The sequence below is a fragment of the Pleurodeles waltl genome, chromosome 3_1 (genome assembly GCF_031143425.1).
Source record: "Pleurodeles waltl isolate 20211129_DDA chromosome 3_1, aPleWal1.hap1.20221129, whole genome shotgun sequence".
Classification (NCBI taxonomy): Eukaryota; Metazoa; Chordata; class Amphibia; order Caudata; family Salamandridae; genus Pleurodeles; species Pleurodeles waltl.
In genome coordinates, this window is record NC_090440.1 from 772,463,023 (window position 1) to 772,488,963 (window position 25,941).

Genomic DNA, 25,941 nt, shown 5'->3' on the forward strand with positions numbered 1-25,941 from the left:
TGTTTAGAATAGCAACAAGCCACAAACGTATCCCAATGGCAGGCATATACAGATTTAACACCCACAACTTCAGTAGTAAAGTCGAAAGCACTCAACTGTTGACGTTCAATCTCCAAGTATGGAGGTATAGCTGCACAGAACCCTGCCTTGCTGCTGCGACAGAAGATTCTCCAGAAGGGGCAGCCTGAACAGAGGACAGATGTTCAGGCCCAGGAGTCTGGGATACCATACGCTCCATGAGCAATATGGGACCTCTAGGATGAACTGGGCCTGGTTGGTCCTCAACTTCAAAACACTGGGCAAAAGAGGTATTAACGGGAAGGCATACAGGAATTCCCAGGGTACTCAATGCTGAATGCGTGTGAGCAAGAGCAGCCTTGGAAACTCAAATACTCAAAAGCTGATATTGCACGGTCTCAGCAGTGGCGAAAAGATTGAAAATAACATGCTCCAACATGGGATCTAACTGTCATTTGTGATCAGCAAGGCATCTATGGCTCAGTTTGTCTACTCTGATTCCTCAAGGTGGTGCATCACCAGAAATATTATTTTGCAGTCTAGCCACATCAAGAGATGCAAAGCCTCCGAGCACACAACCCCACTCAACCCTGCTTGTTGGAAGTACTACATAGTGGTGGTGTTGTTTGTGAGCACATACGCCAGCTTTCCTTTGTTGGATGGTAGGAAGGCTTTCAACAGCAAGCAATATGGCTTGCAGTTCTTGACAGTGGATATGATGCCGGGCCTGTGCCGGAGACCAGACAGTTCTGATCTCCACCTCTCCCAAGTGACCACCCCAATCCAGAAGTGTTAAATCGGTCAAAACTGTGAAATTCGGGGGGGGGGGTAAAGACTGGGTTCTGCCACTGTCAGCCTAGAAACTGCAGCCTACACTGCAGCCCTTTCACATTCTCCTCCAAAATCTGGACCAAATCAGAAAGATAATCACCCCGCCTGGTGCTGTGCCCACTAGGACTTCAGATGTCACTGCAGAGTTCACATATGCGGACAGGCTTGACTAGCAGGATGCCATTAGTCCCATCAGCCTAAGGGTCATCCTCACTGAGATGAGGGAACAGAGATCAATGAAAAATAATCGGATTACAGACCAAATGTCCTGGACTCTCCGCTCCAACACATAGCCGCAAAACTGCGAAAGGCTCAGATGTCCTGAAAGGTTCAGATGAAGGAGACCGTCTGCTAAGGAGTGAGGTGTGACCTTGGCACATTGACAGTGAACCCTAACAATGTTAAGAGACTTGAGGTGGGAAACAAATGCTTGGAGCGAGCCCGCCTTCAACAGCCAGTCATCAAGGTAGGGGAAGAACGTGACCCCTGTCTTCCAAAGGTATGCTGTAACCACTGCCATCACTTTTGTGAACACCATAGGGGACCTGGTGAGGCCCACATGAGAGCACAGCAAACTTAAAGTGTTGGACATACTGCAGGTCCAACCATACCATCCACTCTCTAGGGTCTGGCCAGGAAGTGCATCTTGAATTTGTCCTTCCACATTTAGGAATTGAGTAGGATGAAAATAAAAGAAGGGACAGAGACCTTTATCCTTTATCAGCATCAGAAGTAGCAGAAATACCACAACCAAGTTCTGCCATCAACACTCTTGAATGCCTCCTCTGGCCAAAATAGCCTGCACTCCCTGTTGCAACAGTGGCAAATGGTCCTCCGCCAGCCCGTCTGAGGATGGGCTGGCGTAGGTTCGAGAAATAGTAAGGCATAACACTGCTGAACAATTTGCAGGACCTAATTGTCTGAATTTATTGCCTGCCACCTTGGCAGAAAATGTCAGCTCCTGACTCAGACAGGGTGGCAGTGTACCGCAAGGGCATGCCAAAAAAAAACAACAAAAAAAACAAAAAAAAAAACCTTGGGACTGCGCCAGCTAGAGGGGCAGAAGACTGGGCTGCACGTTACACCTGTTGACCATGTGCTCAGTGGGTACTGAGGACACATAGCGATTGGGGTTTTGTTGCAGTGGCTGGATGTTTTGGTGATACTGAAACCCTCACAACAATGAGGACAAAATTGTTGGTGTGGCTGGTGTGGAAGAGCAGATAGGCCAGGAGGTGCTCTTGCTGTCTTTAAAGCACTCCAGGACTGGATCTGCTTTGTCCCCAAAAAGAGGGGGAACCGTTGAATGGCAGGTCTAACATTGGCCTGAATGTCCCCAGAAAAGCAAATGGTCTGCATCCAAGCATGCCTGCGAATGGCCACAATGGTGCCTATAGCTCCACCAAGTGAGTCAGCCCACAGTGAACACTAAACATGGCTGCATTACAATTGTTCTGCATATTCTCAGAAAGGATAGCTTAAGCTTCTTTCAGAACCATGGGCAATAACTGGGCTACTAAGTCCCACAGAATGAGGATAGAGACCTAAAAGGGAGCTGGCATTCACCGAGTGTAGGGTCAAGTTGCTAAATGAGAACAGTCTTCTACCAAAGGTCACTATCCTCTTCGATTCCCTGTCATGAGGTGTAGTCCGGAACAAATTCAGATGAACCTTGCTGACTGAAGCATGCATCACAAGGCTCTCGGACATATGGTGCTGAGTGAAACAGTCTGTTGATTGACAGGGGGGCCTGAACATGACTTAGCCCAGGTACCCAAAAGCATGGCTGTTCGAGACTCAATAAAAGGGAGAAGGAGTCGCAACACATTTGGCCAGGCTGAAGAACTACTCTCAAGACACTAGTCTTTTCTTCCTGGGTAGAAAGCTGAAGATTAAGAACCTCTGCCAACCTCCGAACAACCATGGTGAAGGAAGAACTCTTCTCCGTTGGCAGGGCCAAAAGGATAAAATAGTCCAGTGTCTAGAGGTCTTCGTCCTCATACCAATTATCCTGCAGATAGGGAAAAATGGGTAAAATTAATTCCAGCACCATAATCACTATTGTCAGAATCCATATCAAACAATTTAGGCAGGACCTGATCTCTTCTGGAGGACAAGCGCACCGTGCCGGAATCAGAAGGGTGGCTATATAGCCATGGCACAGTTAAATCAGCATGCAGCCTCAGTCGGGGTGACGCAGTCTCGGCATTGAACAACACTATCACTGTGTGTCAGCCATCATCATCCAGGGTTGATGGGGCTGGGATTGGTGGGCCATATCCTACCATGGGTTGTAGAACCCGGGAAGGAGCGGGTACTAAGGTTGGTCCGGTGGGTTCAGCAGGTGCCAAAGGCATGGAACAACATTGATGCGGATGCACTGGCACCACCTGCCGGAGTGCAGGGTTACTCCTGAAGATTTTCCAGAACTAGTCTGGAATCTAGGGAAATATATTCAAAAAGTGAGGGATAAGCGTTTATAAATTTCTAGGAGATGTCACTTTACACATCCTACATACTGACCACTACACATCTGCAAGATTTTATTTTAATGGAATGAAACCCTAAAAGTGGGCAGTAAAATAACTGAACTAGTTGGAATGACAAGAAACTTATATGTGACAGCTCATCACAAGAGGGCGAGACTCTGTGGTTGTGTGACAGCAAACAAACAGTTTCAAAACGAAACGAGTGCTGGAAGCGTCCACATTTTCCACAGCATCTCTAGGTCAGCAGTCTTCTTGGGGTATGCAAGTTATGCCTACTGTTCAACCGTCAAAGGAATATACACTGACAACCAAAATGTTTCCCTTTGTCTTAGTGTCCCTCTCTATTGTACTCCTTTGTTATCCCTTTTCTGTTTTTTTCTCTGTTGCTCTGGATCAAAGTATGATGATGAAAAATAAATCCAGGTCCCCAAAATGAAGTGCTAATGCCCAGGACTATCAGCTACCAGTAAAATACAAGCACTATCTTAAGGGTGCCAGTTATATGTCCCATATTGCAACAGAACAATTTTTTTTTGTTTTTAGGCATCGATGCGTACAACATTGACATTTGAATGTTGCCAGGTTGAAGCATGAAGTGCTGATGAGCAGATTAATCTCAAACCTTGGAGTCACAACCCACGTACATAAATGAGGGACAAACAATCACCTGTTCTTTGTCATGAATAAAGCAGAGAAGCAAGGACTGTTGAATCATTGTCAGGCCTTCACTCTAAAGAGCAAGTTACTTACCTTTGATAACGCCTTATCTGGTAGAGATCCTATCTAGCCACATATTCCTTAACTTAAGAAGTTTCACCAGGCATCAGACTGGATCTGGACATTTTCAAGCAGTACCCTGTGTGCCTGTAGGTAGCGTAGTTCAGCTCCATATCAAGCACATCAGAAGTGACAGGCACAGTGCCTATATGGGTGCCAACCCAGCACACAGGTGTAGGTTTCTTTTCATGATATTCCACACTAAGAGCACAAAGCTAAGAGGAACATGGACAACTGGTGTGAATTTAAAGGCCTAAGAAGGGTAATACCCACATTATAATCAGTTTGTAGAGTACCGAAGATCAGGCAGGAGTCTGCAGCTAGATATAGTGTATACCAGATAAGACATTACTCTAAGGTATGTAACTTGTTCATCTGATAGAAATCTCTATCTGCATATTTCTTACCTTAGAATAAATACCCAAGCAATACATCCCTGGAGGTGGGGCTGCGAACAGGTTAGGCCAAGAAGTCCTGCAGGACTGGATGGGCAAAATGGCCATCACGATGGACCTGACTGTCCAGGAGAGGTGTGGATGGGCAGCCAATATGGCAGGAGAGCTCTACCAAGACCCCAATTTTCCACCTTTCAGCTGCTGACAGGTGTAATACCAGGCACGGCTGCACAGCATAATGCAGCAGTCGTGTGTAGAGGTCCTTGAAGATACCTGTTGTGCAAAGTGAAATTTGGGCACTGAAAAGACACTTGCGTTACCGACACTCACGTGGACGGAGGTCGTGAGCACACCGGAAGGCAGCAGAGGCCGCGGCGAAGTGGCTCATACAGTTTCACTGTCAGAGATGGCCCAGACCTGATTTTGGGGGAAAAGACCATGACCCCCGGGAAATGTGAAACTGCATGCTGGATTGTGAGGTGGGAAGCAGTGGTGAGTGAGCCAGCGCAAGAGGAGATGGTGCGCGCTCTGCGGCCTGCATGGGGCCCGAAGCTGAACTGCACATTACGCTCCTCCCTGGGTCTTGATAGTGGGAGGAGTGCTAAATTTTAGCTTTTACTATTAGCCGGACCCGTAGCCTTGACGAGAGGAGGCGCACATCAGATGGGATTGCCACCTGGACCTACTTGGGACGTTTATGTTCTGGAGCAGGCAGCAACCTCCAGGCACTGAGATTCGATACCTCGCCATCTGCTAGATGCTGTGCTGGTTTAGAGTAGATCATACAGGATCAAACAGATAAACAGCATCTGGTTCAAACACTTAGGGGGACCTCAATGGCTCTGGTAGCAGAGATGCTTCTTTAGGCGGAGAACTTTCAGAAGCTGAATCTATGGCTGCTCCTGTTGTGACACCACAGACAGCAGATGACAATCTTAACCTACAATTGTATATTAATTCTCAGGAGAGCTATGCTACTTATTATTATTGTCAAACTGTTGAACACGAATGTAACACTGCATGCTTGTAATTACCCAAGCCTCCGAAAGGAGGCGCTAAGTTTGTTCTGTCTTCTTTTTTCCCCCATTTTCTCCCTCCCCATTTATTCTGTTCCTCCCTGCCGCTTCTTCTTTCGGACAGTGTTATAAGCAATGGCTCTGTGTGCAACACACTGGGCTGTTATAAGGTGCATTACAGCAAATACCAAGTTTTTGCCTGTGCATATAATGCAAAAGGGGCTACGGCTACCAGGCTTTCTCAATGGAACCCCCCCTTTACTTGTTTGTGGTCAGTTTCTTCCCCCACTCTAGTTACACCAAACTGACAGGTTTGGTGGTTTGGGCAGATACCGGTTGTCCCTCTGCTCTAATGGTATTTTATTGTTTTAGTTTTGTGGTACTTGTTTGCTTCATGCACACTTGTTTATAAAGAGTCCGGTCTCCCACTACTCTCCTCACCCCTGCAGCCTGGCTGCTTAGACTACAGAGCAGGATTCTGAGTATTTGTCACCGCTATCTACCATGGACTCTCACTAATATTCTCACGTGGAATGTGAGGGTATACATGCACCGAGCACAGATACTCCATCTATTCATACTTTACGCAGCACTCGATCCACATATCGTTCCTACAGGAAACGCATCTCACACTACAGGAGACCACTAGGCTCCAATAGCGCTGGTGAGGACAACTGTTCACAACCCATTTCCTCTCACATGTTAGGGGAACTTTCATATGGATCTGACCGTGTACCCCTTTGTGGCTAATGAATAGGATATTGGCACTGAGGGTCACTATGTGTTTGTGCGCGGACATCTGGACGGGCTTGCACTATTTATTAAGATCAATTTATGCACCAAACACAGACCAGGTCTCTTTAGTCTGTCACTTATCTGGCACTCTTTCTTGTTGGAGTACTTCAGCTGCCCTCAGCACCACCACTCCGAAAGAGGCACCCTCCCCCGTAGACATTCTAGGCGGAGAAACCAGGCCAGTGTGTGGTGAGGTGTCCAAACCACTGGCATCTGCCAGATCCTCGTACCAGTTGTCCTCTATGTTGTCTAGGAGCTGCTGGTAACCATAAAGGTACTATGACATCTCCCAATAGGCACCCTGTTCAGGCCTGTCAAACATAAAAGGCACTGGCTTCAACTTGGGAAGCATTGGCCTGGACAGCAACAGAGTCTGCGCTGTGCGACACTGATTCAGTTTCATATCCGAGTCAGATAACAAAGGGGCCCGTCGCAGTAATGTCTAGGACTGCCTTGATTGCATAGATTTCTTCTTGGACTTATCCAACAATAAGGATTGAGACAACGAACATCTGAAACAGCTCTGTACGCGATCACAGGAACTTCTCTGCGACCAGGATCGAGAATGTCACAGGGTTGACCAACATCAGGCAACGAGGAGATTGAGGGACTGTTCCCTCAGCTCCTTCGGATTCCTGGTGCAGCAATCCTCACGTCTTGGAGTCACGCTCCCCACACCAGAAGCAAACTGAATGTGTTACAGTCACAGCCAACAGCCTGTGACAGACACTACATGGTTGGAACCTAGTGGGCTTTTTGGGAGGCATCCCTAGCACACCAGGAGATGGAAATCTCAAAAAGGCCTTGACAAACGTTGAGAAAAAAGTCAATCAAGAAGATTGAAGGTAGCTCTCCTGATCTGTGCTTACTGGCACAAAGAAAACAGGAACAGACATCAACGTGCTGGGGTGCCACACTTATGTAGGCACCAAAAAGGTCACCTCTGGTATGTACAATGCAGAAGTTGAGCCAGATGACACCAATCACCAGCACACAGGAGTACTGCTCGAAATATTCTGGATACAGTCTAATGCCTTGGAAAAATTCTAAGGTAAGGAATCTGCAGTAATTTCCAGGCTGCTGTGACAATGCCATTTTCTTCTGGCTGTACAGATCCTGTTCTATAGGGCATTTTGAGTGTTTAGGAAAAAGGAACATGTTGATTTATTTTAGAACCATGCATTATCAAATGCTCAGGGAAATTCTTTAGTCCTATATATAGAGATTATCAACTGCTTTAATTAATGCATTTTTGAAGTTTCTGTATATTGTGAAAGCTACTTCATTAACAGAATGTCTACATTTTCAGAGAAGTTGAACTTGCTTGATCTTCATTTTATTTGTTGGTCTCTCAGTAAAACCAACAAGTAAACATAAAAACACAACTATAGTCACCATGCACTTAAAGGTGCTTTACTTCAGCACTCTTTACCCACTGGATAGTCAGAAAAATATGTTACTTACCAAGTCATTTACCCTCGGTAACACCCTTTTTGGTTGATACTCTTTCAAACCGTAAATTCCTCACCTAGGAATATCCTCCAGGCGCTAGTCTGGATATAGAGTTTTGTAGTGTTGCGAGGACCTCTACGACTTGGGTTGGTCACCCCTGTTTTTCCTCAATTTTATAGTTCATGTTTTATTCATATTTTAAGCCTTTTGGTAAGGGTGCTTTTTAGCAAAGGCTTTTACACATTTGCTTCATTCCAGGACCACAAATATCATGCTGCTTGTTTAGCCTTTGCACGACAAATAATCAGTACGTTCTATCCGAGGCTATGGGGATGCAGTACATAGAGTGCTAGCTTGCGTTGCCTGTTCAGGAGACAGCTTGTATCACCTAGACACAGCATTGCATCAGAACTGTATTTCCAATGTGGCATGGTTTGTTATCTAAACAACGCACTTACCCAAGGAGGGCGGAGGGCAGAGGGCATTCCAGGCACGACCATCCTGGGATGAACGCTGTGTGACATGCAGCTCGGCTGGTGCTGATCTACCTGATTCACAAAAGGACTGCCACCTACACCACAGGCTGATTCCGGACACTCTTTTCAGGTATGGGTTTGAGGCATATCACTTAGATCGGGCCCGGCAGAGGGATACAACCGATATGCTCTCAGAACAGACTTAGGGTTAGTAGGAACATCTAGTACCACATACATCATGGTTGGATTGTTCATCTTCTTTACCCTGTTCGTAATGCTGATTACCTTGTTTTGTTTCCTCTGCCTAATTATCACAACTCACTCTTTATATGCTAGATTTCAACTGTCTCAATAAAATTATTAAAAACTCATTTTGCATAATTTTGTCTCTCCTTGGCATGCATGAGCAATAGTACGAAAGGGGTAACATTGGTTTCCACAGCTTCCCTGGGGAGTCGGAGTGTCATGTTCAGGTTTCCCTAATCACCTTTTACCCAAGCTGGTTTGGGTGAGGCACTGTGGGCTAGCCAGGAGTTAGGCTGGCAGTGACTAACTGCGGGCGTAGACTGTCTCCCAATCTTTGCCATTTTGCTATCCTAAACATGCAGTCCTTTTACTAAAGTAGGAACCGCATAACAGTAGCCGCGCTCTTGCAAGTTGCTAGCAGTGCTCTTGCATGTCGCTAGGTGGTGTGTCGCTAGTGGCTCCACACTGCTACAGAACTAATGGAGCAGTGCGGCGTGCTGACATCAGTTTCTTCTCTTTCTTTTCCGTGCCCTCGGAGGCGGAGCATGAACAATTGTTGGTTACAATGTGCTGAATACTAACTTGAGCTCTATTTAGTAACAGGGTGCAAAAGTTCTGCAGTTTGATTTTGCTTCATTATGCTAAAATGTGTGTTTTATGAAAACTATGAGAAATTACGTGTACTTACACAAAATGCTAATCTGTTATTTATCACTATATTTTAGCACAAAATTCGTCCTTATGTTCAACAGTAAAAAAAAATAGCATGAAAAGCACAAGAGGTAAAACCATCTGTTGCTGCATTCTAACCATCTGCATTATTCCTGCTTGGTTGAAGTAAACTTTTACTGCAAATGGAGCGTATTTATGCAATGTGCCATAAAGGCATAATTTAATTAAATTTGTGTCACAAGTGCAATGCGAAATTCCTTAAATTACATGAAGTATGCCGGTGTAATTTAAATTTTGCTTGGTTTTACTTTTCAAATGTTAAAAAAGAGACCACTCCATAGAACGGGGAAGTGGGCGGCAATAAGGAATCTGTGGCTAGACGTAGTATCCACAAGGAAGAGTGTAACCAAAGGCAGGTAACATTTTCTTGTTAATACCTTTAACTGCAGAGTCCTCACCTTAGAATAGATACCAAAGCAATACCTCCCTAAGGTGGAGAGTCTGTGGAGTGACTTCACATCAAAACATCTTGCATGTACAAGCAGGCAGTGTCATCTCCGTTGGACGTGACTGTCAAGGCAGCATGCTTGGTGAATAACCACATTGCAGCTTGGCAGATGTCAGGGGCAGGCACTACCTGTGCCAACACAGGATAGTGGTCTTGTTCCGATGGGGTCACAGACAGTTTGTGTTTTTCTTTTTACCACTGTGCAACATATGACAATCCGCCTTGACAGGGCTTCTGCACAGCTTTCCATTTCTTTGCTAAGAAAAGCCACCAAACATTTGTTTGACTTCTCAATGGTCTATGGCATAATTCATTTAAAAATCTTAAATCCCTTTAGGAGCCCCCCCAATATAGCCTCTCCTCTTCTTTTCAAGGGGGGGGAGGAAAGTTGTTAAAGAGATCAAGTGCCCAACATGGAAGGGAGTTATGATTTTTGGTAGGAAGACAGCACAAATTTTCAGAACAAATTTGCCCAGATACAAAATGTAGCATATGGAGGATGTACAAAGAGCACCTCTAGTTCACTCTCATGACGAGCTAACATACTGAAATGGGGAAGACAGACTTTAAGGTCAGAAGATGCAGTGGTTGCTACGCATAGGTATGAAGGGAATAATCATGAGGAATGACTACTATTGCAAATGAGACACTTACTTCTGTTGGTGACACAAGAGGCATGCCAAGATCTGTCTCATGAGAGGTATCAAGCCCACAGGTGTTATGTAAATTAAAGTATTAGGCGTCCTAGTGTAATTAGGGTGGAGCAAGCCTTTGCCCCCCCCCCCCATCATAATCATCAGTTTCCTGGGGTGCACATTTCTCTAGCATAGAAAACCAATCACAGGCAAAAAGAAAATGGATCATTTATTGATAGCTGTGACTCAGAAGAGGCACAGGATTAAAATCAGTAAGCATGACAACAGGTTGGGTCTTTGTAATTTAACAAAGCGATCTTAGGTTGTACCAGAGTTGGTACAGGTCTGGTAATAGGCTTGAAGGGGATAGATGTTGCAGAGGTGGGACCTCTTGGCAGTAACCCAAGTGGCACTGCTGATGGGGCCTCACTCATTCTGTGCATGCAATCTTGTAAGATCCTAAATTGTCTGTATGTATTAACACTCGCTATGGACATCTGCAGGGACATCAGGTTGGTAATATGAGTACATCTTAACTGAATGATCACAACCCACACATACACAGAACCAGATCAGGAGGACAGGTGTTCTCCTGCATGGCTCCTAGAGATTAGAACCTCCCAACTCCATATCGGAGACTCTTTCTCTCTTTTTAAACTCCGCAAGAAGCTGAAGACCTGGCTTTTCAATTAACCAACCTACCCTAGGCAGGGACAGGCACGCACACACACAGCTGCTCACAGCCAGAATGCCTCACAGGTGATAGTACACTTTACAAATACACACAAGATAACAAAAACAACATTTTAATAAGCTTCTATGGTCTGATGATTAAAGGTCTACCCACAAGCAAAGGTGCTACTTGCAAACCTTACTTGATGCCTACAGGACACTTGGGGTGGGTGCATTAATAATGTTAAAGTTTAAAAAGGCAAGCTCAGGAGAGGTCAGCATGCTATTCGCAATAAAACAATCCAGAACTGTAGAAGACAGTTGTTTACAGATGTGCTACTGTGAGGAAGATGTACAGAATATGCACTTCATAACTCTTACATAGGTAAATTATTTGCTTTACAGATGCCTTTTTGAGACACCAAGAGGGGGAAAGTGTGCTATTTTCCTTAGAAATGTCTTAGCCATGAAAGATGTGTATGATATTTGTGCTGCAGATGCCTTACACTCAGGAGGGATATATAACGAAAGGAAGAGAGAATGAGAGACAAAACATAGAAAGGCAGATTGGGAGAGAGGGACTGTGATTTTCCCTTTCTCCTGCTGGGTCATTAAATTGTGATGCCAGATGAGTCTAGAAGATTTAACTGTGGATTGCGCTATATCTATTGCTATGCTATCCATTGCCGTATAAGTAAACTATGAACAGCTCTTTCTTCATGCTTCCCAACCATTTTATCTGCAAATGGTCTTTGACAGACCACATTTTATGTCCTGGTTCTCTTCTGCTCCTTAAGGGATCATTTCCCAGTAAAAGGAATATTAAAGGCAGTAGAAGCACAAGTAGCATCAGGCATTCAGTGCCTTTAGGCAAATAAATTCTTAAAAGCTTTGTGTGCATCACTTCAGGAAGAGCACAACGACAGTAGTACCTAGGAGGTACTGTAAAGCAGTCACAATAGCTAACAAATGCATGCAAGAGACATTACATAACATTAAAGAGCTAGTACATTACAATGTTCTCTGTTATATCCTTCTGGTGCATACACGCACAGTATCAATTACATACACACGCCAAATGACTAAACAGCCCCAATTTTACACACACACACACACAACACACACACCTAAGTGAGTATGGTACCGCTAGGACACAAGGTGAAGGTGGAACCTTAACCTCTTAGATTTTATGGTGAAGCCAGTATAAACCTCTTAGTCAGTCTTAAAGTCACTCTTATCTCTCTCTCACCCCCACACACACACACCCCAATAACCCTTTAAGTTAGTATGGTACCGCTAAGACACATGGTGAAGGTGGAACCTTAACCTTTTAGTTTTGTGGTGAAGCCATTATAAACCTCTTAGTCAGTCTTAACTCCCGCTCAATTTCAGTTTGTTTAGAAATCATCCAGTATTATGTAACTCATTCATGAGCACTGCGGCTAGGTTCCTGCTACACAAATGTCATTAGTAAACAAAAGCAGAACAATAATATGAAGTGATAACTGCTTGCAAACATATTTCATCATGTGGTGTTTAACTTCTCAGATGTAAAAGTACACTCGTATTTCAATTTATACAAATTAATTCATACACCCTGGAGATGGTTAATGGGCTGCATAAATCATACCGAAGACACTGAAAACAATGTAAAACCCCAGAATACTCACCTTAAATGGGTAAGGTCTGTTCTTCCTTCTGCTTCACTTATGTACATACTCAAAAGGCTTTAAACCAATCTATTGAGTCATAGTGTGTAGATTGTTTTAAAAAAAGATTTTAATTAACAATCACATTAGTAGATCATAATCAAAGAGTGCCTAGAACTATGGACACTTCATCTTGGATTACAGATTCTTCATCTTTTCAAATTTTGCATCTTTGATCATAAGTACTCTTAACTTTATATTTTTATAGAATGTTGCTACCTTGGTATTGGTTCTATGTACTGGAAGTTCTTGCAAAGCAAATGCATTAAGCTGGTCATACCCATGATTACAGGCCAGTAGAGCTTAAAACAGATTTGGTTCTGCATCAATACAAACTCTATGTTCACTTTAACTTTGGTTATGTCTAAAAAGATTTACTACTGAAAAGAGTAACATGTAGCTCACAATTTTCCTACTTATTCTTTCCTCCACTACTCAAAACACGACAAGTATTTTTGTTATCTTACTTTGACCATTTGTAAAAAAGCGAACACATCTCTTATCTGAAAAGACCCTTTTCATATAAGAAAAGGAACAGGGCATAGCCTAGACTTTAGTTCTGAAAATCTAATACGAGTGGCAGTAAACAGTAATTAATATTGAAGTTTCTGGCGATTACAGGGAAATTAAGATTTCTGAAATTAACAAAAAAATCCTACTCTGAGTTTCTTAGTGCATAAGCAAAAAGCACTATATGCCTTCACAATATGAAAACATGAGTCAGTAGCAAACATATATAATTCACTGTCACTTTAAATAAAAAGACCTTTATTAAAATAACCTAAATGTTAGAGTCATCTACCCAAACTTTGCACAAAATTATAACCACAAAAAGAGAAAATGGCCTTAAATTAATGACTCATTCAGTTTCACACAAGCAAGAATAAGTAAGAAGACATTCATAAAGTACACACCACACTAGCAAATGCCTGGCTGGCACCAAAAGGTCTTATGACAAGTGGAATATCAAGGTACGTGTCGATTCGCCAACTCTCGTAACCGCATTCCAAACACCTCACATAGTCCTTCAGCTTGCCTTGATACAGTTGATTGATGAGGTCTGCCTGCAGCAACATAAAGAAACATTTTTATAGCATTTCAGCATGTCTGGGATGACCATTACTTTGAAACGGATGTTTCAAACAAAAACTGGCTTTAATAAATATGGCACTGACATGAATACAAAGAAAGCTGATAGGCTGGAGGGTCAAACCAGGTCTCAATAGTGATGGGTGAGTAAGTAAATAATTAGCACTACAAGACAAATAAAATCAATTTGCATATAAGACGATTAATTATGCAATTCAGATATCTCGAGAAAAGCTATTGCACTGATATATTTCTGTTTTGAGTTACTCAAAATAGCTTATTAGTAACATGAACTGCTCATTCTGCTTTGGCGCTTCAAATGAAAAAAGGTTCCTGAAAGCAAACATTGGGTAATAATCTTACTTTATTTGTAAGAGTAATTATGCATTAAAATAGTAAGGGTTTCGACTTTACATCCTAATCGGGTAAAACCATTGCTGACACAGTCGGGCAGATCAGGAAACTGTATTAACTCCTCTTCTCTCCCTGGTCTTATTCCTTACTTTAATGAGTAAACGTAAACCAGTTATTCCCTTCAACACCGTTTTCCTAAGCAGTCCTTTATTTTTAATAAAAATAGAAGTACTTACTATAAATCCCCCATAGTTTTAACGCCCCTCCTGTTATTGTTTCTTGAGTGCTTCTTCAAATCAAATATTCGTGTATATGGTTATTAAAAACAGTTACATCACCTAATCACAATTCCAAGATTATTCTACAAATGAGTAAAAGCGGCACAATTCTTAAGACCGATATAATACATAGTTCTGTTTAATTAATAAGTACAATGAATAAGTGCTTATTTTTCGCAATCATTTCATTTGGACGGCATGCAACACAACACAAAAATAAATCTAAAACCAGATTATCTGCCATATTATTAAACACTTCAGCAAATAGTGTATTTTTAGTATGAATTATTTGTTCATAAATTTGCCTGCAACTATGAAATATAATCCATAGATTTAACAAATTTGAAATCTAGGTGACTATTTGGCAAAACTGACTGAATCAAAGCTTGCCTACAAATTTGTATTAGCAAAAAAATGAAACTTAGACACAGTATCTGTGTATGTCCATCCATCAAACTGGCCGCAGAGGTGTCTTCTTAATAACCACAAAACACTACAGTCTGGGTCAGATTAAGTGATTTTCCACTTAGAGGTTAAGTCCTTTGTGGGAAAACAGCTCATCCTACATGAAAAGATTTTTTTGATAAACACATTTTTATTGTTTTGAAAGGGAAAAGGGGAAGGGAAAACAGGTGGAAAAGAAAATACAAAACAGCTTGCACAGATAAGCACAGTGAGATCCAAATCCAAACCACAGTGACATTTCACATCACACCAGTCCAGGTGATAGACTTCGATCCATTTCTTTAACACAATACTGAGAGTCACGACCCCTCTGTTGGCCTAGGGCAGCAGACCTAGCCACCCTCCCCATACCTTCTCATGTTTTCGGGGACAACCTCTAGATTCATACACCAGTTTATCTTGGTTTGCACAACAGTCCACTTCCCGTCTCCACTTTTTGAGGGACGGACCTGTAGAAGAGTTCCAGGAGGCAGCAATGTCTCTCTTTGCAACCAGCAGGGCCGTACCCACGAAGGCATGGTTCGCTCGTGAGCCCTCCATTTCCTCCATCATACCCAATAACACTAGTTTGGCTGACATCTGTTGCTCCAGCTCCAGTATCGTGTTCAGTTTGTATATTACTTTACCCCAATATATCTGCAATATTGGACAGGACCATACCACATGAAAAAAAAATCGCCAGGTTCCTCTGCACATCGAGGACACTGAGCAGTGGGGCAAAGGCCCACCCGATGCAGCCTGTTAGGTGTTAGATATGCCTTATATAAATAGTCAAATTGTACTGCTTGAAGCCTCACCGACACTGCCAGCACCCTAGGTGCCATCAAAGTCTCCCTCCATTCTGTTTCCTCGAAAGCCCCCACCCATGACTCCCACTTATTCCTAGTTGAATCCAGACCTCCCAGGGCATTGTTAACTAACATTTTATAAACCTGGGAAACAGCCTTCCCTCCCAGATTACCCATGAGCAGCTTGGCCTCGAGTGGACACAGGGCCAGCGGTTGGCACGTGAGCCCCCAGAGCATGCCGGAGCTGGAGGTATTTAAAGAACTGCGTCCGGGACAGCTGAAAGTCGGCCTGCAGTTCCTGAAATGATTTCAATGAATCACCTTTCCACACATCTACTAGCGAAATAACCAGCAGATCCCACTCCACGAACCCTTCCAATGCTGCCATTTCACTCAGCCACCTCCCCCGCCACAGCAGAGTCTGATGGGTGACAATAGCATTCCAGGGGGTGTGCCGCAGCACAGCGCGCCATGCCAAGAAAACCACTTTAGTTACTGCTTCCATGTCCCGGGGGAGAGGCGCACTAGAGAGCAAATCAATGATACGCGGGAAACCCAATATCTCCAACTCCACCCGATCGTCTGGGTCTGCCCACCCCCCAGTAAACCAATCATGAATCACCAGTAGCTGGGTCGCCAGGTAATATAGATAGAGATCTGGCGCGCCCAAGCCCCCGTTGTATATTCCTCTCTGGCAGTGCCGTGCAGCCACTTGATGTCGCGTCCCCTTCCAGAGGAATAACGTGGTGGCGCTCTCTAGAGCCTTGAACCACGAGGATGGGATCGGGAGGGGAAAGGAAAGTTCTGAAATACATATAAAAGTCATGGTAGGACCAGTGCTTTAAATGGGCTGGTACTGTCCGGTACTGAGTACCGCCACTTTTTTATTTTGAGAGGGAGAGTACCGGCACATCTCAAGAAAAACGTAATACTTTTAATTGGAGAGTACCGGCACTTCTCGAAAACAAGCAGGTACGCTGGAACAGAGTACTTGCACTTTAATTTTTTCATTTCAAGCACTGGGTAGGACCATCATCTTGTACAGAGCTACGCGGCCCATCACATTCAACGGCAATGCTTGCCACCTCTGCAAGTCTGTCCTGATGCGTGCCAAGAGCGGGGCCAGATTCCTGGCCCACGCCAGCTCGGGAAGAAGGGTCACCCAAATACCAAGTTATTTAAAACTGAGTCTGCGTAAGGGTATCGTGTCCTGCCAGTCGAAACAGTCTCGTGAACTCGCCAGGAGCACCAACACTGACTTGGTTGGGTTCATTTTGAGCCCTGATGCTTCTTTGTAGCATCATAGAAGGTGAAGGTTTCGTGGGCCTGTTATACTGGGCTCTTCCAAATACAGCAGGACATCATCTGCGTACAGGACTACCCTATCCTCACGGGAAAGCCCCCATCTCCATCCACGATACAATGGGTCTGTCCTGACCATCTGGGCCAGTGGCTTAATAGCCAGAGTTAACAGAAGGGAGGGACAAAGGGCAACCCTGTTGCGTGCCCCGACGGACATCAAAAACCGAAGTCAGGACCCCATTGACCGGAACGCGTGCCGTTGGGTTGGTGTACAGGGCTCGGACCAGGCAGCAAAGCCTCGGTCCAAAACCCGCCCACTGAAGCACCAAAAAAGAGTCCACCGAGTTGAAGGCCTTTTCAAAGTCAATAAATAGGAGAGCAAGGTCTCGGGGCAGTCGGTGGCGGTCGACCAAAGCCACATGCAATTGACAGATACTATGTTGTGTGCTACAAGTTGCCATAAACCCGCACTGGTCAGGGTGGATTCGCTGGGGCAGGACCCTCATGAGACAGGTAGCGAGGATAGTGGCGTCGATTTTTACCTCACTGTTAATCAGAGATATCGGCCTATATTCCGCACAGTGCAGTGATGGAGGCTGAGTTTTAGGAAGCACCACATTGGTGGCAGCGTCCAGTCCCACAGGGAATGACCCTTGGTGCTGCACTTTTGTAAATAGCTCTGAAAGGCGCGGCACTAGATCCTACCGGAATGCCTTATAATATTCTGAGGGAAAACCATCAGGTCCCAGGGTTTTTCCCATTCCCAGTGCAGAAATAGCAGCCCGACTTCCTCCGCACTGAGAGGTTCGTCCAGGTTCTGCACCACTATCAGGGGCAGCCTTGGAAAGGGGACATCCTCCAAAAGCCGTCGAGCAAGGTCCGGCACGATCGCCGCCGAAGCCTGATACAGTGTCTGATAATACTGGGCGAAAGCGTTAGATATGTCTTGGCGTCCTGAGACTAGGATCCCTTGCTCACTATAGATTTCGGGAATAATCCTAGAGATCTGTTGCTGGGTATAGCAACTTCCCAGTTCTGTCCCCCCCCAACCATAAACCCTTGCAGTGGTAGCCCGCCAAAGGTACTTTGCAGCTTTCAAGGATTGATCTCGGATTGCCTCATGTATTAATAGAAGCTGTTTAGCTACCCCATCACTGGGCCTCGTTCTTATTCAGCTTCTAAGCACACTGCCCGTACCTCCAGTTGTTCAATATTGCGAGTCAGAGAGTGCTCCTGATCTCGTACCAGGCCTCTAGCTGCACCTCGCAGGACCGCCTTGCTTGCAGCCCACTGGGTTCGCGGAGATGCCACAGACCCTTCATTAAGAACAAAGTACTCTTGAAGTGCCTGCCGCAGCTGCCTGACTTAAGACTCATCATGCAGATACCATGCGTTCAGTCGCCACATAGGGCGAACCAGAGACTGAGTAGGTCCCACAGCAAATCGAAGGGGTGCATGGTCGGAAATTCCTCATGCTAAGATTTCAATATGGGAGAATGGGAGAGGCAGTTGCAATCCATACTTGGCAGAGGCACCAAGTCAATTCTAGATTGCGTGCTGTGGGCTGCCAAGGTATGTGGGAACTGCTGACGCCACGGATGCCATACCCGCCACGCATCGCAGAGTCCCGTGGCAGAGGGCCACGACGTGAGTCCCGGCGCCATGGTCTGACTGTATGCCGAGAGAGAGCCAGCCACGTCAAAGGCAGGGTCTGGGGCTGCGTTAAAGTCTCCCCCCAGCATGGTGAGCCTCAGGGGTAGGTCCAGGAGTAATTCGGTTAGATCCTTTAAAGGTCCCATGTACCATTGTGGGTGGGGCATAGACACTAACCACATTGATTGTGATACCCTCAACCCGCCCAGTAATGGCCACATAGCGTCCCTGCCGGTCTCTCCATACCTGAACTATTGTTGTGGGAAATGAACGGTGCAGCATTATCACCACCCCTCCCCCTGTGATCCACACGCAAGCCCTGCATGATACACTCTATCAAAACTCCTACGGGCTAAAAAGGGACATGATCACCCAAGAGGTGCGTCTCCTGCAGCAGAAGCACATCAGGTCGGTATTGTGGAATGAAGGTAAACACTGCGGTGCGCTTAATTTTGTCTAAGAGACCGTCAAAGTTCCACAAGGTAACCTGTGTCGGGCCCATACCGCAGAGTTTCTTCTGGTCTCTGCTGTTTCTTGGCCTGGGTTCCCCCCCCTTTGTTCCACCCAGTCGGTATCATAATGAGTGCTCACACTCTGTCAATTAGCTTCCTGGACCCCTTTTCCTGTGCAGTGGTAAGCAAGAATACGTGTACCAACATATTAGTAAACAATAACAAATACCTTAAAACAAGGTTAAAACTCCCATACCCCCCCAACTCCCGTCGCACCCCATACTTCCCCCAGAAGCATCTGTCACCCTTGTATATCATCTCACTCCCAAACATAGTGAGTTGGAAACAGTAACTGATTGAACAGTGGTGTACCCCTCCATGGTGTCAGATCAAAAAAGAAACACATTAAATGGTAAGTAGTCGCATTATAGGAGTGTTCTTCATCAAGGCATGTAGCACCCTCCCCGATATCACCTCCCTTCATGTAGAGTTTCTGTGCCGGGCTGCAGGAAAGATCAGAGTCCTCCAATGACCCCAAATGGGCCTGCGTTAATCTCTGTGGTTCCGGGCTCCCCCTGTCGCCCTCAGGACCTACCTGCAATCGTTGTCCCAGTAGAGCCATGGATGGGGCTTCCAAGGGGGAGTCCGAGAGGGATTTTCAGCGCACCCTGCGCCTCCTCGATCGCATTCGATGACGAAGGCCAGATGGGCGCTTCCTCTGGCTGTTCGGTAGCGCTCCATCCCGAGTCAGCCTTTGCATCTCAACGGGTGGGCCAAGCGGTCCCTCCTCCGTCAGCCAAGTCCACGCTGTGGCTGGCAGTTCGAAGAAGTGAGTCTTATTTCCATGTCCCACTCGGAGCTTCGCTGGAAGCGGAAGACGCTACGATATATCCATCGCTCTCAGCTTCTTAGTATAGTTGGGGAATTGGAGGACCTTCACTCAGTTGCAGAAGAGATCTCCCTTGGAGTGCGCCTCCTGTAGCACAGTGTCTCTGTCTTTGAAGTTGAAGAGACGGAGTATCACCGGCCTGGGCGAGGAGCCAGGTGGAGGTCTCGACTGTAAAGCCCTGTGAGCCCGCTCAATCGCGAACCTTGGGGTGAGATGGTCCGCTGGCATCCAACAGCGGAACCAGTCTTCCAAGCACGAGACCAAGGATGACGTTGCTGTGCTCTCCAGAAGGCCTACAATATAAAGGAAGTTGCGCCTGGACCTATTTTCAGCATCTTCGGCCCTCCCGTAGAGCTCTGACGTGCGGGCTGATAATGCAGATACTTGTGCTTTTAGGGCAATCACGTTGTCTTCCACTGTGGATATCCTTGATTCTGCCTCCGTGATTCAAGCTGTGGCACTGCAGAGGTCCTGACGAACCATGGCCACATCCACTCTTACTTCTCCGGTCTTGGTCTCTACAGCTGTCTGGGATGCCTGAATAGCTTGGAGAATCGCTGCCAGGTCGCTGGATGCCACCGGCGGACCATCACCACCACTCAGAGCGTGTTCCTCGGCTTGGGTCCCACCAGAGCCCGTAGTGAATTGGTCTATGCGCATCTGTGCCGTTGATTGCTGCGTCGACCTGTCCTTGCTCATTGCTGCCTCCCAGGCTCTGATGCAGTATATGTCATCTTGGTCGAAGTATACAAGGGAAGCCCAGCTAACTCATCGTATGGGGTTCAAGGGCCTCTCTTCCTTACTGCATATGAGGCCCCCCGATTACCCACCCAGCACCACTCCCCTCAGCTCACCTGATCGCTGGGCCTCAATCTCACGTCCCATGCCTCCCGCTGTCCAGGTGGCCCGGTCTGCTCCTTTGCCGGCTCCCGCGTCAGGCGCACCTGCCGCCGACTTCGCCTGCAGCTCCCAGCTGTGCTGCCCCAGTGGCTCCTTGCTCTGCTTCTGAGCGGCCCCCGATCAGAGCCGACACCATGTCGTCCCAGGCCGAAAGCACCGCCGCGATCACCCGCCATTTTTGAGTGTGGACGGCCACGGGCACCCAGCGCCGCACAGTCAAGCCGGAGAGTCGGACGGCTTCTCTAATTTCTCCAGAGGGGGCAATGCAACCCCCGGAGTGGGTAGGTGCCGCCGATGAAGGCGGATTACACGTGCAGCTTAAGGCGGATGACGGAGGGTTCTGGAGCACTACAAGAGTGCGACCACCATCTTGACGCCTTGCCACCGAAAGGATTTCTTTAAATTAGGAAAGTACCAAACGTGAATAAGATTACAGAAATACATTTCAACTTCATAGAAAAGTGCTGCTCGAGTCATACATAATAAGAAAAAGTCCAAAACATCACAATACAAAATTAGTTTATTAACAACAGAAACAAAATTAATTTCAATTAATTGAAGAATGTTATCAACAAGGATCGTTAACATTCATTCTTTTATGTGACTCCACATTTTTATAAGGTTGATCCTTTGCAGATCTTTTTGAATGAGGGACACTTGCAGGCTAGCAAGAGATGCAAATTCCAGCCACCATGCTTTATGATCAGTTGGGTCCCTTTGAAGCCTGACCAGTGCTATTTCAAATTGAGCAACTATGATGGAAAAAAATGAACATCCTCCATAGGAGAGAAGATGCTGAGAGGACTAGTGTAATAATTTGAAATCAATATTGGTCTTCATTAAGTGATTAAGTTGATAAAACATCCACTCCCAATAGAATTTAATAAGACAACACAATTCAAAGATATGGCTGGTGTTTGCCTTGGGCGATGACAGCAAAAGCACTTAGCAGTTTCTCAGAGAACCCATTTGCACAATCTGTGAAAAGTATAATACAAACCATTGAATACTCTAAAATGGTGTGCTCGAAGAGGACGTTAAGAATAGATTGTGCAAACATGTCACTAATACTAAAAATGTCCCCTTCAGAGACATCTGTAGCTAGGTGCCTCGTCTATTTAAGAGCCTGGAAATCAAATGCATGTACAAAATAAATCTATAAAAACAGATGTATAAACCTTTCCCTAGGTGTCTTGATGAGATGCAAAAATTCATTTTGTCTAAGGTTGATTTAGCTCGAAGGCAGGCGCTGGTGAAAAATCCTACGCTGGAAGCAAATTTCTAAAAAACAGCTTTGTTTAGGCATCGCGTATTTCTACTGCAAGTCCACCTACAAAATCATAACCACCACCTTTAGCTTTTTGGTCTTAAAACGTGGCTACAACCAGGAAAGGGCAGTCAGCCCAAGAGCCTCTTATTTTGTCTCCCATTCCCAAAAGAGCTACCCTAGGCGTCAAATCAAGATCTCTCTCCAGGATCCCAGAGGGCTCACTGCACATTTGCTGCCAACCGGTGGAAATGACTGGGCAAGCCCAGACAAGATGGAAGAAATTGGCTGGTGTCACCAGGCAACGGAAGTAAGTTGTGTGGGAAAGCTTACCAGGCCAATGAGGGATTGCCGCGGTAAGGTGAGTTGCATACAAATAATTCAGTTGGATCAATCGAAGGCAAGTGGAGATAGCCTACATGCGCGGGGCTATCTGGGCTTCCCTTAACTCCATTCTGTCACATTTAATGAAATACTGTAATTGTTTTATATTTGCTATGTTTAAAATACACAGTGTCAATGAGGCCCTTCAGGGATATAGTGGTGCAGACACTACCTTCGAAATCTGAAAACAAGCCACCCCATTGAGATTCATCTCTTTCCATAACGGCTGAAAGTCTGAAAATAAAAGAGGACGTGTAATAAGGACAACGTAATGGAAAGCATTATGCTGCCTAGATTACAATAAAGTTGAAGAAAATTAATTGCATATAGTGGTTTCTTCTAAAGGAACATTAACTTTTGCCAGTTTGCTTCCACTTTTTGTCAAAAAATGCTTTTGGAAAATAGAGCAGCGTAGATCTAAACAGATAAAGATATCAAGGCAAAATCATCATCTTGATGTTACATCAGCCTATGAGCACCCATCAAGTCTGTTCCATTTTCTGAAAGTTTCAGGTAATTGCACATAAAACGCAAAATAGTTGAAACTAATAGTAGATTCCATACTTTAGGATACTTGAATCCTTAAGTATTTTGTTGATTTAACAAAACAGGAATATGGTATAGCTGGATGTAAATTGATCACTATCTGTGTTTTTCTCTGTATTTAACTTATATTTAACTTATACCCAGACACTCAACTGCTGCTAAAGAGCTAAATGGAGAGGAGGAGAAGATGGCAATGTCATCATCATCATCATCATCATCATTTGCTAATAATCCGACTTCTAGTTTATGTAGATATGAGGAGAGCGGCTGTTTTTAAAGCTGGAAAGTATGACTAAATAAGGAGCAAAACGATGTGGAGAAAGGAGGCAACCTTGTGGTTGATAAAAATGAAATTTATATATATATTTTTTCCACTGCACGAACATTCAGTATTGCTGAATTAAACAGTGGCGGAAGGGGATAAAAAATATGGATTTGTTTTATTTTTTTATTTCATAGGAATAAAATCCAGTCAGTAGTTGGAGTATTTTTCAATAGCTGTTATGCTCTTCAGAAGCCATGCAGTCTTCTGCATGCAGATTAGACTCTGAATGACCTAGGACCACCGCCATCAAATCAATTTGTATTAGAGATACAGAAAGGACTCCAGTCAATGTGAGCATCTCTGTGCCAATCTATTAAAACTGTGTGTACTTTCTGCGAGTGATAAGCTAAAAATGTATTATCTTTTTAACGGTTCCAGAGGGTGGGCCAGGTGGGGAAGCCCCCCTCCCACCGAACCAAAGAAACCTCTGACCTACCCAAAGTATTTCACATTTGTTTGCTTGTTATTGGAAACAGTTCGCATGCGCCTTCAGCCCCACTCTCAGCTTGACCTGTAGCATAACAAGGGATTCTTTGACTGGTGCAGGAGCCTAGGGACAGGTGTGAAATCAGCAGGGTGGAAGACAATGTTACCACATCGCTCCAGAAAGTACAAATGAGAATCAGGGTATTCGGAGCCACTCCCTCTGTAACAAATGGAACAGCAATGTCCCATCACGAGGTAGTTAATGATGTGATAGAAATAATCTGAAACGATGACCAAGAAGAATAAAGGAAAATGGGCATATATTTAGAACGTGTCTCAATAGAATTTTCTCCTATCTTGTGGCACTATGTGAATAATACATTAAAAGTGAAGAAACAAAATATTGATACTCAAAATTGAGTTCCCACTACTTCTATCCTTTATCTGAAATGCCACAAAAATCCATATCCTCACTATTCTGAAAGTAACAGATCTGATAAGACTATAACTTTCGGTTAGTTCCATCCAAAATCCTATTTTTCAACAGCACTTGGAGAATAGTTGTTAAAAAAAAAAAAAAAAAAAAAAAAACTTAAGCATGCATTATGGGATTGCACTTGCCCACCAATCCTAGATGCATAACCTGTTTCTAGTTTATGATTGGATAGTAGGTGGGCCTGTGTAATTCATTCAGGTCACCCGTGTTGGATGGCAAAGCTCAGGGTTTGACCTTGGTTAAAATCTTTCAAATTACTCTTACTATTCTATGAAATCTATAACAAAACCCACCATAAAACTAATATACGAAGTATCCAAAAGCAGTTGGGAACCCAGCAGGGAGGAGCAGCCATAGTTTGAATATAGCTAGGCTTAATATAAAGCCAAAGGGCTCTATGATCTGAGACAATCATGGGATGGCGTTTTCTATCAATGTAAAGAATTATTGAATAAGTAGCGAAAAAACAATTGTTGTGGGTGAACAGTGAGGTGTGGAAAAGAATGTAAACGCATGTTCAAGTGGGCAGCAAATTTGTCATACATCCGCTAAGGCATATGATTCTGTAATTTGCTTTAAATATATTCTTGGTTTCCTCATACATCTGTACCCAACATCTTTCTTAGATGAAGAGCCAAGGCAAAGTTGAATGACTAAATTAAGCTTGCCACAGAGAAGAAGCGGATCAGGCTATTGATGTAGCTTGGCAAATAAAAAAAATTATATAGATGGATCAACTACATTAGAGGCAGACTAAGCAAATAGGGATTTGGAGCCCTCCTTTCCTAATCCGTGAGATTACCTAATGTCCAGAATTATCAATCTTTATGCCAGTCACAAACCAGTCTCTGCCCCAAGCAAGGAGCACAACTTCATGCTGTGAAATGTCAGTGGCGGTCAATGCTAAAATCTCATACCTTACATTTCGAGGTTTATAGGACTCCCGCACAGTGAGGTGCATCCCTTGGAGACAGAGAATTTGACGTTTAAGTGTTTACAGCTATTCCCAAGTGAATTTCATTTTGGTTGAGGATCTCATGAGTTTATGTTGCAACATAGTATATGCACATCTACTATATATCACAAATATATATCAATTACGTTATTGGGTGTTACATCACTCATATAAATGAAGCTACATATTCCTAGAAAACGTGTAATTTTCCTAATTTTGTTTCTTTTAACTTTTTTCCCCCTCTTTGTATTCCCACCCACTGGGACCCAGTGCCAAAAGTGCCAGTGCAGAATCAACATCCCATGACTCCCAAAACCTGTCCACTGTGCTGAACCTTTCCCACTAACCCAATCCGGTCCTGACAAACCTTTCCATCCACCCCGCCCTGTTCGAAGTCCTGTGTGAATAACCAGACAACATCAACACTGCCAGACTGGACATCGCCTTCCTTACCGGGACCTGGACCAACCCCACCTCGGGACCAGACCTGGCTATTGCCACTCCCGATGGATACAGCATCCTAATGAGGGACCGGCGCTCCTGGCCAGGCGGAGGATTTGCCATCCTAAACAAGACCTCACTACGTGTCAAGGCCGTCCCAGAAGAACAATGCACCAACATGGAACACCTTCACTTCCTGGTCCACTCCAACCACAATTCCTCCATCCGTGGCACCCTGGT

General features: G+C 44.7%; 1 protein-coding gene across 3 annotated transcripts in view; it reads right to left on the bottom strand.

The window, feature by feature from the left end:
* Window positions 1-25,941, bottom strand: part of USP47 (ubiquitin specific peptidase 47) — a 1,215,141-nt gene that overhangs the window by 829,161 nt on the left and 360,039 nt on the right. For all 3 annotated transcript variants that reach the window (XM_069223601.1, XM_069223600.1, XM_069223599.1), the window contains one exon: window positions 13,606-13,755. In XM_069223601.1, the coding sequence (XP_069079702.1) occupies window positions 13,606-13,755 (150 nt within the window). The remainder of the gene's footprint in view (window positions 1-13,605; window positions 13,756-25,941) is intronic.